This window comes from Phalaenopsis equestris, unplaced genomic scaffold, assembly GCF_001263595.1.
Source record: "Phalaenopsis equestris unplaced genomic scaffold, ASM126359v1 Scaffold001037, whole genome shotgun sequence".
NCBI classification, from domain to species: domain Eukaryota; kingdom Viridiplantae; phylum Streptophyta; class Magnoliopsida; order Asparagales; family Orchidaceae; genus Phalaenopsis; species Phalaenopsis equestris.
The window spans coordinates 36,929-53,122 of NW_018165476.1; the positions used below are offsets into that span (position 1 = coordinate 36,929).

The 16,194-nt window shown below is 33.6% G+C and overlaps 1 protein-coding gene across 1 annotated transcript in view; it reads left to right on the forward strand.

Moving 5' to 3' along the window:
• The window catches only part of LOC110032840 (28 kDa heat- and acid-stable phosphoprotein), a 39,199-nt gene that overhangs the window by 6,715 nt on the left and 16,290 nt on the right, over window positions 1-16,194 (forward strand). Inside the window, exons 2-4 of the mRNA XM_020736606.1 lie at window positions 12,269-12,306; window positions 14,246-14,323; window positions 14,397-14,480. Of these exons, the coding sequence (XP_020592265.1) occupies window positions 12,269-12,306; window positions 14,246-14,323; window positions 14,397-14,480 (200 nt within the window). The remainder of the gene's footprint in view (window positions 1-12,268; window positions 12,307-14,245; window positions 14,324-14,396; window positions 14,481-16,194) is intronic.

Here is a 16,194-nt window from a genome sequence, read left to right on the forward strand (position 1 = left end):
GGGACTCACAGGCTACCACCGGAAGTTCGTGAGAGGATATAACACGATAACATGATCATTGACAGAGTAGTTGAAAAAAGACAATTTCAATTGGGGGGAAGCAACAACACAGACATTTGCATATCTGAAGAGGGTCATTACTAGCGTACCAATATCAAAACTTCCATATTTTTATAAACCATTTCTGACACGCAGATCCGTCAGGATATGGATTTGGGGTAGTGCTCATGTAGGATCAGCGGCCGATTACCTACTTCAGCCAGGTTCTTGTTGCCATAGTGAGACTAAAGTCAGTATATGAGCGAGAATTGATAACCATTGTCTTGGTTATTTAGAAGTGACCACCTTACCTGTTGGGACGATATTTTTTTGTCAGGACATATCAGAGGAGTTTAAAATATCTTTTGGAGCAACGAATGGTGACTGAGGAACATCATAGATGACTATCAATGTTAATGAGGTATGATTTCGAGATTCAGTACCAACCAAGGTTGAAGAAGAAGGCAGCTGACGCGATGTCGAAAAAGGTGAAGGAACCCCAATTGACAACACTATCGGTACCCTGGTTCTAGATTGGGAAGCTTTGAGGCAGGAGAGCGGAAGGGATTGAGGAGTTGAGGAAGATAAGAGGTGAATTACTATATAATCCGAACAGTTATCAAGGATATGTATTGACGAGACAACAACTACTCTACTAGGGGTGATTCGTGCTACCCAGGTTGTCAAAGTATATTTTCAGATTATTATAAGAGTTTCATGATAATGCGATTGGAGGACATTCAGGGGTGTAGAAGACTTACAATCATCTGGCGGCAGAGCTTTATTGGATAGGGATGCGTAGAGATGTGGAGAACATGGTGGCAAAATGTGATGTGTGTCCGCGACACAAGTACTGAACCATGACACCAGGGAGTTGCTACAACCCTTAACATTACTAGAGAAGGTTTGAGAACAAGTGATGTTGGATTTTATCGTGGGGTTGCCACTGTTAGAAGGGTTCACGGTGATTATGGTGATTGTGGATCGCTTATGTAAGTAGGCACATTCAACCCCCTGACAACATCTCTACATTGCAGTCTCAGTCGCGGTGGTGTTTATCTGGGAAGTGGTCCGTTTGCCCGAGTTGCCATAATCAATTGTATCGGATAGGGACATGGTGTTTCTCATCCATTTCTGGAAAGAGCCATTTTTGTTGCAAGGAACAGTTTTTAAAAGGAGCATCGAATATCATCCCCAAACCGATAGGCAGATGGAGGTGACCAACAAGAGTGTGGAGACATGCCAGTGTTGCTTTGTGTCTGATACACCAAAACTGTTGGCTAAGTGGATTGCATGGGCCTAATATTGGTATAATACTTTGTACCACACCGTAGCACAGACAACCCTATTAAAGATAATGTATGGGCGGGATTCACCTCGCTTGATACATTTATGGACATATCACTACATCGGTATTCATCATTGATCAGTACTTGGAGGAGAGAGACAGGATACTAGCAGAGCTCAAGGGGCATCTTCTGAGGGGTCAACAAATCATGAAGAGGAAAACGGATGGACACAAGAGAGGTGCAATTCGAACCATGGGATATAGTTTACTTGAAGTTGAGACCCTACCGTTATAGTACATTGGCTAGGAGGAGGAGCGAGAAACTGACATCGAGATACTTTAACCCTTATGAGGTGATGACACGCATTAGGGCTGTGGCCTAAAGTTTGACTTTACCACCATCATCCACACAACACTCAGTCTTCCATGTGTCACAATTGAGACGTGCGATTGGAGATCATGCACCCTTGCCTTAGTGCCAATGCTGACAGAAAACTTGAAAATGTTTGTGGAACCGTTAGAGATCGAAGGAGTGCACCAAGGAGTAGGGGAAGCAAAAGAGGTATTGGTCAATGGAAGGTACTGCCAGACTACGGGCAACATTGGAGCCTTACGAGTTAATCGACAAGCAGTTTCAATCCTTCCATCTTGATGACAAGGTACTTTTTTGGTAGGGGGGTAATGTTATGCCCTCTCAACCCTTGCACGCGCCGGTCCACCCTGGACCGGCCGGAAGCATTGGAATTGGCCCACAGGCAGGCCGGTCTTAGCGACTGGAAGAAAGGGAGAGGGAGCCGCAGAAGATGGAAAGGAAAGGATGGTGTCTACTCGGGCCATAATCACCTATACAAGGAGGATAAATTAAATGACTTTGAAGGGAAAGTTATGAAGGAAAGTTTTTGAAATGTTTTGAGAAGATTCTATTAGAGGGGGAACCTAGAGTTTGCTTTCTTTTATGCTTGTTTTTATTTGGCTGTTATTTTCTTTTTTCGTGTGGTGTTTCTAGCGACATCTATGGTGCGGGAGAGACGATCTACCTCTTGAAAAATAGCTTAACCTTATATCTTACTTACTTTACTTTGATTTTCGTAAGAGCAGCCCTTATTTGTGTTTCTCCCATTTTTCTATTGCCATTTCGTTATGTTTTGTTTGCTGATTTTGGTATCAAGAAGTATGAGTTTATACCAGGATTTAATTATGATTTAAGTTAAATTCTACATACGGACACTTTCGACAAGTTAAAGCTAGGATTTCATAAATCCCGATTTCATGGATTTTGGCTGTAAATCCTGGATTTATTAAATCCTCTAATTCAGCGAATTTGGTGCGCACGACGAATTTAACGGTTGAAGGCTGTTTCACACGTTCAAGATAATGATAGAAGAATCGAAGAACACTACTTTATATGTACTTCTTTTATTTCTTTTATGTTTTATATTTGATTAAACATGAAGGAGATGTTTTATACTGTACTTTCATTGATAACTCTTTTGAATTTTAAAGAAATGTTTTGTACCTTATTTCAATAATATTAATTATAATACGTCATATTAATTATTACTAGATAAATTATTTGCATTAAATATAATTTCATCAAATTCACATTACTAAAATCAAAGAATTAATTAAACTCTCAATATTTTATCGGACTGAAAGATAATTAATTTTTATCATTGTTATGAAATAATCAAAATTTAATTATGTTTCTGTGTTCTAACAATATTAATAGACTTTTAAAACCTAACAGAAGTTGCCAAATAATTTTATAGTGTTTAAATGAATTTACTAAATCCACAGCCAGACACTTTTTGAGATTTAACCATTTCAAGATTTACTAATTCGGAGGTAAATCCTACTTGAATCCCACAAGTTGCCAAACAACCCTTAATTTTCCCCTATAGTTACTACTAGGTTAGAGGCTACCAGTTACACCTTTTCAAATATTAATACTATTATCATTTGTGTTAGTTACATTGATAATAATATTTGCACTAATTATACTGATAATAATAGTGGTGGTATTATTATTATGATGAACTGGGGGATGGGTACTTTAAGTTATAAGACGTTCTTTTTTTATCTGGTTAAGTGTTTTACCGTGGTGAGAAAACTCCTTGCAAGAAAGGATTGTTTATTCTTTCAAATTAGCTGATAGATACTGCTAATGCACCCTCTTTCTTTCTAAAAGGGCATTGCTATTGCCACCATTAATTCATTAAGAAACTATATTGACAATTATATGACTAGATTACTTTGCGTGTGGACTTTGCTTGATTTTGTAGGAGTTGGAGATGTTTTAGTTCCTATTACTCTAAGTGGTTGACACTGATTGTTATTTGCTACATGTTTTTGATCCTTTTTTCTGCCATATTCAGAATCATCATTGTTATTCCTATCCAATTATGTTGTCAGCTTAATGAATGATCCTCCTCCTTTTATTCATCGTCTCCACCTGCTTGAACTTGATTAAATCATCTAATTCATATATGAAAATTTCATATCCACTAAAATTGCATAGAGGACTTTGTTCAACTCATTCTAGGCCACTTATAATATTTTTTTCCAATTGATCCGACTTATCTGTTATTTTAAGGAAGGTGTCTCTTTGTTACTTTTACTTGTTACATTACCTTTTCTTTTTTTTGTGTTTTTGTTTCTTTGGGTCATTAATAATTCCTGCAAACTTATTATGAGAGTAGTTTAGTTTATTTTATTTTTTTATTTTCTTTGAAAAGTTTTGCAAGTTGATTACTGACAATGATAGCTGCATGAATGCTATTACCATTTTTTCTTTGGCCATAATGAAGCTTATTCTTAGTCATTCAAGGTATATGAGTAGACAATGCCATATTTATCTTTCAATGTTGTCTTGTACTTATCCAAATAAGAGAATATATTGATAGGATATAGTATGATGCCCTCCCCTCAAACATTTTCGATGTTCCTTTTTGTAGACTCTGTTTATATGACTTGTGCTTCACCTAGTATGGATGTTCAAACATTTATTTTTGTGTAAGTAATAGGGCTATTATATTGTTCTAAATCCCACTAAGCCTAAGGAGGTTGCCTCGCTACAACCTTGGGATTTCTCTACCCTTACAGAGAACAAATCCTTCAACTTTATGAAATGGCATGATTCAAGCAAGAGATTGTTGGGAGCATTATTTATACTTAATTGTCTTGACTACCACAAGTCAAGTTGTTCTCGTGTCCCTCCCCTTGAGTTGAGTGGGCTTTTGTTTAAGTTTCAAGATCTTTGATCTGGAGAACTCCTTATCTCTATAAAGGAGCATCTAATATGCCATTAACTTTGTTCATGGCTTTGAGCTCCCCAACTTGCTTCATTAATGGATAACCCCGACTGAGCATATTGAGTGCATATGACTAGTTGTTGACTTATTTGTCCCAAGGTCTTATTTAAGAGAGCTTATTCTCATGCTTAATACCCACCCTCTGATGGCTTTTGACATGTGCTCATGGATAGTTGTGTTGTCAACAAAACCATCAATTTTGATTTCCAATACCTAGATTTGAAGCATCTCAACATGATGACTGGTGTTGTTATCATCTCCAAGATCAAACTTAGAAGCATATATAGCCAAATATGCATTTGAGGTGAATAATAGATGACGTTTTATGACAAATGATGATTTTTATGAATAGTTGGCAATGCCTTTTGGCTTATCCAATGTGTCCAACACAAGTAAGAGTGTGATGAGAATTATTTTCTTATATTGATTCGTTGAGAAATTCTTATTGACTTATTTCGATTACATCTTTATCTTTAGCCACACTAAAAAGTAGTAATTTACATCACTTTTGACAAATTTTGTGGCAAATTGATGAGAAAAATGTATATTCATTTGAAGACGTGCTCATTATTATTTTTGTAATTTTTCTTGGGATGTATTTTTAGGGAAGGCATCTTGTTGACCGTGAAAAGATTTAGACTATCCAAGTTTGTTTTATACCATACTTTATCAATGATGTGTATAGTTTTAATGGATTAGACACCTTCTATTGCCCATGGATTTAACAACATCATCGATTAGATCACCAGTGTTCTAAAAAGGGTGAATTTTAATGGACAAAGTGAGCTTCTTAAGCCTTTTCTAAAATAAACAATCTTTTATGTTTCCACTGGTATTGAAATTGATTGATTTTAAAAATTTATTTGAGGGGTCATTGAACCCTCTTGGAGTTGACATTGGAGGTGTACTCAAGGAGGAGGATCATTATATTTCTTGCTTCACCATAAAACTTAACAAAGAACATGAATGTTATTCTACTTATGGTCATGAGCTCTATCTTGTAGTCAAGGCTTAGCGATACTGGAATCATTACTTTATTTTGCAAGAGTTCATGACTTACATTAATCACAAGGCTCTTAAATATTTGAACGCCTTGAAGAAAGTCTATGCTATTTTGAATAAATATACATAACAAGTTTAATTCTCTCAAAATTATATATTTGTCCTTAAACATAAATTCTATTTTGAGAAGAAAAGTGTTAACACCTCGAGTAGGTTGTGTATATTGTTGCAGATCATATGTGTCAAGGTTATTGGATTTGACATAGTCAATAACGATAATCCCAATTGGAAAGACATTCATTAAATTTATGACCGTTCGATCTTGGATTTTAATTTTCAAAAAAGATGATGACTATCTCTTATGTGAGACATGTCTCTTCATTTTTAACTTTTCACTCTAATGAGATGCAATAGAGAGATTTGTTTGTTCACTTTGGTTGCAACGAATGATCTCGATGATGAAGGATATTTCTTATTGCCTAGCTTCAAGAGAGATTTTGTTTTTATTAATGAATGTTGTAATACTTGTCAATTGACAAATGATAGCGAACACATTATGATATTGCACACACTCATTACCATTCCCGAAAAACCATGGGAAGTTCTTAGCATGGAATTTTTTCTTTGGATTATCTCGCACAATGTAGTTATTTGACTCTCTTGGTAGCCATTGACCATTTTTCAATGTTGGCAAATTTCATGTCTTGATATAAGATTTTTAATGCTTTTCACATATCATCCATATTTCAAGAGCTAGTTCATCTAGATGAACTGCCTAAGATGATTGTTTTGGATATCGATGTTCACTTTATGTGCTATTTTTGAAAATATTATGGAAAAAAATTCAGAACAAAACATTTGCTTTTCATTGCCTATTCTCCACTGCTCAATGGTTAAATTGAAGTTGTAAATAGAAGTCTAGATTCTTTTAGATGTTTGTGCATTGATCACCATTTTAATTGGGGCTTAATTCTTCTCACTATTGTGTTTCATTTAATATTTTTGTGCTTATGTTAACCGACGAGCTCATTTTATGTTATTAAGGCATACAAGCACACAAACCCCTTGCACTTTGTTGAGTTGCTTGTTCATATATGTCCAGTGCATTCACATTACTTTTTATGCAATTATATATATTTGCACAAAGAAATTCGACAAAAGCTTTTTCTAAATTCTGAGACGTATAAATATTATGTTGATTTACATATAGAATTGAAAGATAGGGAGATATGCTACTAGTGAGAGTTTTATTCAAGATATTTTCTTTTGGAACTCTTAAGGAATTAATCTAACAAAAGTTGCTCCTTGGAAAAGTTTAAAGTGTAATGATATTGCTTATAAGTTGGATATTTGTAAGGATGCTGGAATCTCTCTTATGTTCAGATTCTACTTATGCTTTATCGGAGTACTAACTTACATAGCGATGCTAATGTTTCAACATTATTATTGTTGTCACTACCATCTAGTCATCTTTGATCTTATCAGCCCGATCAGAACTTACATTTGAGCAAACCTTTTGACTGCCACTTTATTTTTTGACCTCCACCTCATTTTTAACTACCAAATCATTTTGACACCACCTCATTCTCTCGCTTAGGCATGACTATCTCTTTCCTTTTTCATTATTTTCTAATTAATGCTCCAATTGATTAGTGGGCTTTAAAATGATATATTAAGTATTTTTCTCTTGGAGGTTTTAGAATACCTTTTGAACTTTTCTAATACCCTTCAACCTCCACAAAACATCGAGTCCATGGCCATTCCCCATAATTTGATGCGCCCCACCCCCCACCACTCCTCCTCCTCCTCCTCCTCCTCCTCTCTCCTCCTCTCTCCTTTATTGGTGCTTTTGGGTTCAATTTCACATCTGTATGTAGTTATCTAGTTCATGTTTTGTAGTTTGTTTAATTAATGAATGAAATATTGTTCTCTTTGAACGCAAAATGCTTTTGTTTTCTAAGTTTTATCATCTTATAAAATAAAATATTTATTGAGTATGAATAAAATATTGCTTTTTTTAGGGCACGCCACTTCGTTTTTTTGTGTTATTTTTCCTATCAATTGAAGGTTCTCTTGGGAGATTAACTTGATGAAGAGCTGTTCAATAAGTTTTCAAATTATCCTCAACTTCGCTTGCATAATTGTTAAGTTCCCCATTATTAGGTATTTGTCTATTTCTTATAATCTTTTTACAATCATAAACTTAAGAGGTCTTGTTAGTATTCAAAGTCAATTTCATTATTGTCCAAGTTCGCAGTATGAATTGACTGGATTAAAATACTTTTGATTTCCTTACGTCTATAACATATTCTAGTTTATTTCTCTTTGCATTATAGTTTGCTATTGTGCTACTTCATGTAGCAACCTTTATTTAACTAATTTTATGCACTTCTGTAAATTTTTCATTGTTCAAACATTTTGGCATTCTTTTGAACAGGTATTTTTTTAACTATTCTCCGTTGCATAAACTGCTCTCTTGTATGCATTTGTGTATGCATTTATGCGCTTTTGTTATAAGTATTTGAGGGTAAAAATGACTTCGAAGTAAAACATGGATTGTAATAACAATAATTTATAATTTAGTGACCTCCAATGAGAACTTATTATTAAGCTTACAATGTTGGCGTAGTGTTTTAGGTTCTTATATAATTATATTTACCTAACTAATATTGTTAATTATCATCTTTCTTTTTAGTAAAATATATTAATTATATAATGATATGAGTATAATAAGGACAATTATTAAAAATTGCTAGAAAAAAAAAGAAAAATACAACTACTTAGAAAGAGATAAGAAGACCAAGAATGAAGCATCTTATGGATTATAATAATCATAAAATTATTCATTTGGTTCATTTAGCTTGAAGCCTTATATATTTGTGAGTATCAGTACGTTTTCTTCTAATTGTAGTCCATTTTGGCATAAAGGATATGATATTTCTTATCCGTCGGAGAACCGGCAATCTGAATCATATAGTTGTTGCAATATATTATGGTTATTATGCTCCCATTTAGGATGAAGCGAAATTTTTTCAAAAATTTGGGGGTTGTTTTCAATGATAATGTTTGTAGTTGATAAAGTGGTTAATACCAATGGGCTTAAAGTGACCAGCACTAACGAGCATAGTAGTGGTAGGAACGTCAACCACTGTCTCCAGAAGAGAGTTTGAACCTGGCTCCAACTGGGTAGGAGGTTGAATGCGAGAGGTCATACACATAGTATTTAGAATTATTTAGCCCAAGACGAGCCTTAAAATAATATAATAATTTATGCTCATATACATGACAGGAGGAGCATTATGATAGGATATTTTCAAAGATCACCCTTTGCCTATATCAGATGGTGGAGACCTAATATGCACCTCCTTATCAATGGGATTTAACATCCAATTACACCAAAATTTTGGCTATAGAAAGCTTTGAATAATGGGTTGTTGTAACATTATCCTTTGAAAGGTTTTAAAAATAGAAGCGAAGGAGAATAAAATAAACTTGTTGAAATAATTTAGATAAAGTCGTAGAAATGAGATTAATAGAGGGATAATTATAGTGTAGTTTGCTTCTAAAAAAGTTTTATGATGATACGTTGAGGTTTGATGAGCCCAACAGAGGAGTCACCCATCTGTTATAAATTTGATTTGAATTTGTGAATTACCTCTATATTAGGATGACCACCCATAGAAACTTTTCCAACTATTGAGGGGGTGAGTGGCCTAGCAGCTCGTGCATCTCCTCATTGATGAAGAAGATAGCAGGCTTGCTTTAATAGGATGAAGTCTTATTTTAATTTTGTTGCTATTGAATCTTGTTGAAAAATTAGTTGAAAATTGTTGGATGGAGGGGTGTAAACCAATGACTTTTGAACCACTGACAACATCAACAACTGAGTGTAGTGGATGTGTTGTGGGAGGCGCATAAACCATTTGAAAGGATACAAGAGGAGCTACAGAAAAGTTAGGTGCCATCCGGGAAGAGGTGGCGACCTCACTGGAGGACAAACCAAAGCCATACCAGTAGGTAATGTTGGAGGAGGAGATTGGATTAGAAGAAACACCAATGTATCTAAAAAATGGGATGATAAAAGATCCCACATATGTGACTAATGCAAGAGAACAAGTACAACAATGAAAACAATAGTAGCAAAAAATTATAATTATGGATGAAGATAACAGTAAGATGAGAGCTGTCCTAGGTGTTAGAGTCTATCAAGTACGAGCAAGTTGCAATGCATTAGGCATTGTATCATAGGTAGCTCGTGGCGAGCAATCTAGAACCAAAATGTACTATGAGAGAACGGAAAGAGATCTCTACCCCATGGTAGCGGAGACACAGAATTGAACAAGTGCAAGATGGAGGTGTGGACATCACATGTTGAATGGTGCACATCCCACCAAAAGCGGGCAACTACTTGCATGCACGCTGTCCTATTACTTCTTGCTGAACAAAAATGACTTTAAATGCCCCCCTCGCCACCTGTGCACGCATGTGAAATGCTTGTTCTTAACGGTCATGCAAGAGAAACCTTTAGCTTTTTCCCAACTATTTAGGGTCTTCTTTATGAATGGTCGATCTCCATTCTGCCTTGTTAATGGTACATGAAGTGTTAATCTTATTTTACACAAATCTTCTTGCACAATTTCTATCCAAATTATCTTGGTCGACCAATATTCTTCTTAATCCTTCAACATTAATACCCTTCTTAATAGTGCATCTTTGGCCATCATTTTACATGCCGAAATTGCTAAAATTTATTTATATAATATTTACCCTTAAAATATATTGTTTCAATTGCCATTCTAATAATATTGTTATGCCATCCATCCTAATTTTCTAACACTTCATTTTAACATTCTCATTTTGAACACTTTTTTTGTTCAACAATGACCTATCCAATACTCAGCCTTTTTCAATATAATTGAATTAATCATAATTGTGTAAGTTACTTTTATTTCTACGAGTCTTCTCTCATTGTATAGTACTCTCAAGGTATTCCTACTTTTTAACAATCCAAACTTACCTAGAAGCTATAACATCCTCTCTCTCTCTCTCTCTCTCTCTCTCTCGGTTTTGTATGGGATCCAATACACTTAAATCTATCATAACTATATAATATAGAACTATGTCATATGAAAAAAAACATATATTAAAGTAGACCACTTTATATATCCATGTTACCTCCATAACTGATACAAAATGATTCTTAGGTAAACTTTTCATGGTTTTAAATATTTTTGTCACTCCATATTTTCTTACAATACTAATCAATGCTCCATCATACATATCTTTAATAAAAACAATATTTTTCCTGATGCACTCCCATTTATCCTCCTTGCACTATCATGTTCCTTCTGAGGTGTATTAAATATTATATATAGATCTATTTGTTGCTTCCTATAATTATGCTATATGCCTTAACGTCTATAATAGATATTTTTGCTTAAATAAAATTTATTCTTCGACATCAATTCAAATCTCTAAATTTATGTTCTATTACAATAATTTTGTTGTATTACTTACTAGTTCAGTTCCTTTATAAGAATTGCTGTTCTAAGCATCTCTTTATCTCTTGTGTATTGATACCTAACTTATTACTTGCCAATCAACTTCCACTTGTATCATTTTTAATTCTGTAAATTCCAATAGATACTCATATGGATCCATATTTTATTTAGTTCAATGTGCTCATCGAAAATGATTTCTCTCACAGAACTTTCACTTAATAATTTATTATAGTAGTTCATCTTTACATGATGTATTTGTTTTTTACTTACATATTTTTGTTATGATTCTTAATACATTCAACTCATATTGAAGTGTCTATATATTTTGCGGCTCCCCTCATCTATTTTATATTTCTACCTTTTCTTGTTTCCAAGAACTTATCCTATTATATGAATCATCAAATTTAGAAATTTTGTTTTGCTTACCACGTCTACATGAGTTCTTGCTCCTTTATAATCATTGTTAGTCAACATGTGATTTCCTTTTGCTAATTTTTAAATGGCACGTTTATGTTTTTTTTTTTTTATCACTCTGATTTCAATGGTTCTCAAATTTTTTTGGGTGATGATTCATCAAACTGCTCATGCTTTTTTTTTTGCCATTTGGATCTTTGATCTGATTAAATATATCTTTGCTCATGCTTTTTCTTTTGCCATTTGGATCAAACTGCTCATGCTTTTTCTTTTGCCATTTGAAACTAATACTTTTTAGGCATTTAACACATAGCACTCAATTCTTATGTATTTACATATCTAATACCTAAACATTGATTTTTTACATTTATTCCACCCAAATCTTTCATATCACATAAAAAATATCACTAGTGTAACCTTTAAAATGAAATACATTATTTCATGCATAGGTAAGGTGGCATTTATGTAAAAATTGAAGTTTAGGTGTTAGATATTTAAATATCTAATAATTTAGTGGTAGGCATGTAAATCTTCCTACTTTTTAATATGCATGCAGAAAAGTTTAAAAAGGTACACGACGTCACGCCTTGAAGGATTTGGGTGTTCTTTCTTTTTAATTCTCCAAATTTTCTTTCTGAAAAAATCTTATTTTATTCATGGTGTGTTGTCTTAAATTCTAAGCTTGCGTCTAATTGACATTTCTTATATTGCAGCGGCTGGAACATCAGCTCGTCCTCGCACCTTTAGAAAGGTAACACTTTGTTAATGTTCTGTAAGCTTGAAACGATAATTTTGTATAAAATTATATTGCAATATTTTATGTCTGTTTGTATATGCAAGACATTTTTATTACCTCTTTATCATTGCAAGTGAACTTTTTCTATATCAAATGTAATTGTAACAAAATATGTGTAAAATACTTATATGCCTATGAAGTTTTGGTCTTATTTAGGTTTACAGCGTTGATAGCTCCAAGTTCTGAAGCAGAAACACAGAAACTATTACATTTATGCCCCTATCATAAATAGAATTTTCAAATATAGTGAGCTAATAATTATCCTTCCAGCTCAATTTATATTCCTTTTTTTTCTGTTAATGTTTCTCTACCTTTGTTCAACATGTCCGCTCACTAAGATAGGCTTTGGGTAATTTGCCTCACTGATCATTGGGTGGCTGGATAAATTAGCTGTTGTGATAGTAGAGTTAGATTTTCTCTTAAGCCGGTTCTCAACATTCCAGTTTTCTTGTAGAAGAGGGGGAGAGAAAGAAGGGTGAATGGCTTATTGCTAAAAGATGGGGAGATGATGGCCGATGGGAAAATGATAGAAGGAATTAAGAATTGACTCAGTTTAGTTTCTAGTTGCCTAAGTTTACTACATTTATTGTAGGAATAACTGTAACTTGCTCTTTAATTATCTCATACTTTAGAAAGAAAAGGGGGTGGGAGGGGGGATTGGGTGGGTTAGAAATGGATTAATTTATGGATTAACATTCACAGTTATGTATTTCCTTCCATATATTGAGTACAAGTGCATAAAGTTGAACTAGTTGAGGGTTTCATAGCTATGATTTAAATACATTAGTGGACAATTTTTGGAAAATATTGTTAAAATTGTATCTCTCCCCCTCACTAAGTTATTGATCCACCCCCTCTCTAAAGAGAGAGGGAGGGAGGGGGAGCAAATATTGAATTCTTAACATTGGGTCTCTAAATTTATTCATTTCTTTTCCTCTACACCCCAGTCTATTGATTCAGCATAAAGTTTAGGCTGTTGTATAACAAGCGTGTGAGAAATAGAGGATGGTGTAAGGTTGTAGACAAGTTGAATCGAACTGAGCAAGAGCCTGTTCGAGCTTTTATGATTGTTTTCAAGCTCAGTTTTTTTAAGATCATAACTATTGGAGCTCAATTTGAGCTTTGCTTTAGTTCAGGTCACAATGAGATTATCAAGCAGATTGTTTTGTAACATAAATGAGCCTTTTGAAGACAAATCAGGACCCCTACTATTAAGTTGCTCGTTAGCTAACCTGATTATCCTTATCAACCTTATAAATCAACGCAACTTGTCAGGTAATTAAATGTGCCATATTAAGACTATTCACATATAAAACTATCAAGTTGTTTATTACCTAAATAAATTAGACTTGGCTCTTCTTAACGAGAAACTTGTTGAGCTTACGGAAATGAAATGAAACTTCAATTGAACGGGATACCAAACGAACATTAGAAACTATCATTTCAATGATCACAGATGAATAGTTCATGTTCATGAATGAAAAAAAAAAAAACTTATATAAGAAGTAACATGACTCCCACAATTTTTTTATATACGAAACATGAAGAGAGTGACTTAATTATTTATGAAAGGCAATATTAAGTTTACATGCATGGCGCACAATTCTTATGTATTTACATATCTCACACCTAAACTTTCATATTTACCTTTCATATTTCATATTTACACACATACCACTCAAATCTTTAATATCACATAAAAAATAGCTCTATTATTATTTTTAAAAGTCAAATACACCTTTTCACGCATAGTTTTGAAGCACTGAAGTGTTATGTGTATTAATATAAAAGTTTAGGTGCGAGGTATGTAAAAACATATGAATTGTGTGCTACGTATGTAAACTTCTCTGTTATTTTCCTTCTTGTCTTTATCACAAGCATTATGCTATAACAGGAGCAAGAAGAGCAAGAGAAACGAGAAGAAGAGGAATCTGAACAGGAATCTGAAGAGGATTCTGATGAAGATAGTGAAGTTAGAATGATCCGATTCATCAAATTTTTTATATGCGTTATGAGGTTACACCATTTTTTACTTATTTTTGCAGAAACGCAAAGGTACTGAAGGTCTCATTGAAATCCAGAACCCAAACTTGGTAAAATCCAAGAATGTGAAAGCTAAAGATGTCAGTGTAAGTCGTGTATTATTCTTTGGGGGCATTTACATACATGTCACCCCAATTCTTATGTATTTACATATCTAACACCTAAACTTTGTTTTTGACATTTATACCACCCAAATCTTTCATATGATATCAAAATTACTAACATTTTAACTTTTAAAAAGTGAAATACACATTTTCATGCATAGGTAAGGTGGTATCTACTTAAAAATTGAAGTTTAGGTGTTAGATATGTAAATACATAAGAACTGAGTGGAGTGGAATGTATGTAAATATTCCTATACTTTGTTTTTGATCTTTCTGCTTACGTAAAGCATGTAACTCTATGCTGAATGCAACTTGCTCGTCGTTGGTTAAACAGAGTTAATGCTTTCCGAACATTCTCTACTTCCACAGATTTCCTTGATAAACTTCAGATAAGCCAAATAATTAAAGTTTAGGTTCCTTTTAAGGAATTCATTATTAAAAGCTTCCCTGAAATATTTAGACTGCTAGTTCTACATACGGGCTTTGTGGTATGCTAAATGACCAAAAATTAAAAATAAAATCAATATCAAAATGATTATTCATTTTAGACATAATATCAACATTTAAGAGCTGCACTATTAGCTTGTTCAATTGATTCATTAACTGTAATAATATGTTTGAACAGATTTATTCAGCTTCATATTTAGAACTAATGTCTATGGGAAGCTTAGGTTCATACCTTGCCAAATATAAATTTAGGTTTATGAATTTATACTAATGCATGTATAGATTTTGGAGGATAAGACTAGAGAAGAGTTCAGGGAAAACTTGAATTATGAAGGTCTACATTGAAATCTAAAGGCCTTCGTTTGAGTAGATCTAAAATTGAATACATGGAATGTAATTTTAGTAGTATCAGCTTTAGTGACAGAGTTGTAATTATTGGTGATCAAATTATTAATGGCGTGAACATTTTAGATATCTTGGGTCTATTGTTCAAAGTGATGGTGATATAAATGGGGATGTTGTTAGCAGAATTTAAGCTGGTTGGTTGAAGTGAAGGAATGCATCTGGCCTATTGTGTGATAGAAAAGTACAGTTAATAGAAAAGTACAGTAGTACAGTTTAGACTCAAAGGAAAATTTTTTAAGATGGTGGTGAGACCTGCAATGCTTTATGGTGCAGAATGTTAGCCTTTAAAAGAGAAGCATTAAACAAAGTTAAGTGATGCTAAGATGATGCATAGGTGGATGAGTGACTTGACACTTAGATATAAAATGTGAAATGAATATTTCCATGATAGGGTTGATGTAGCTCTAGTGGAGGACAAGATTAGAGAGAGTCATCTTAGATGATTTTGGTTACATGAAACGTCGACCATCTGATGATCCGGTTAGGAAACTAGATGTTTTGGATTCGACTTCTGTTAAGAAAGACAGAGGTAGCCTAAAAAGACTTGGGCGTATTGTATAAAAAATGATTTTAATCTATTAGAATTAAATGAAAATATGACACTCAATAAGACACAATGGAGAAAAAGGATTTATGTATCCGACGAAACTTAGTGGGATAAAGGCTTGTTGTTTTTGTTGTTGTTGTTGTTGTTGCATATATAGTTTTTGATTTAGCAAACATTGATAAAAAGTTAAATTGTAATTGCAAATAATTTTCTAGATCTAGTACTTTCTCAAAAGAATATTTTCGAATTATAGTTTTTCCAATAAGATCATATTCAATCCATAAATTCTTGTGCTAA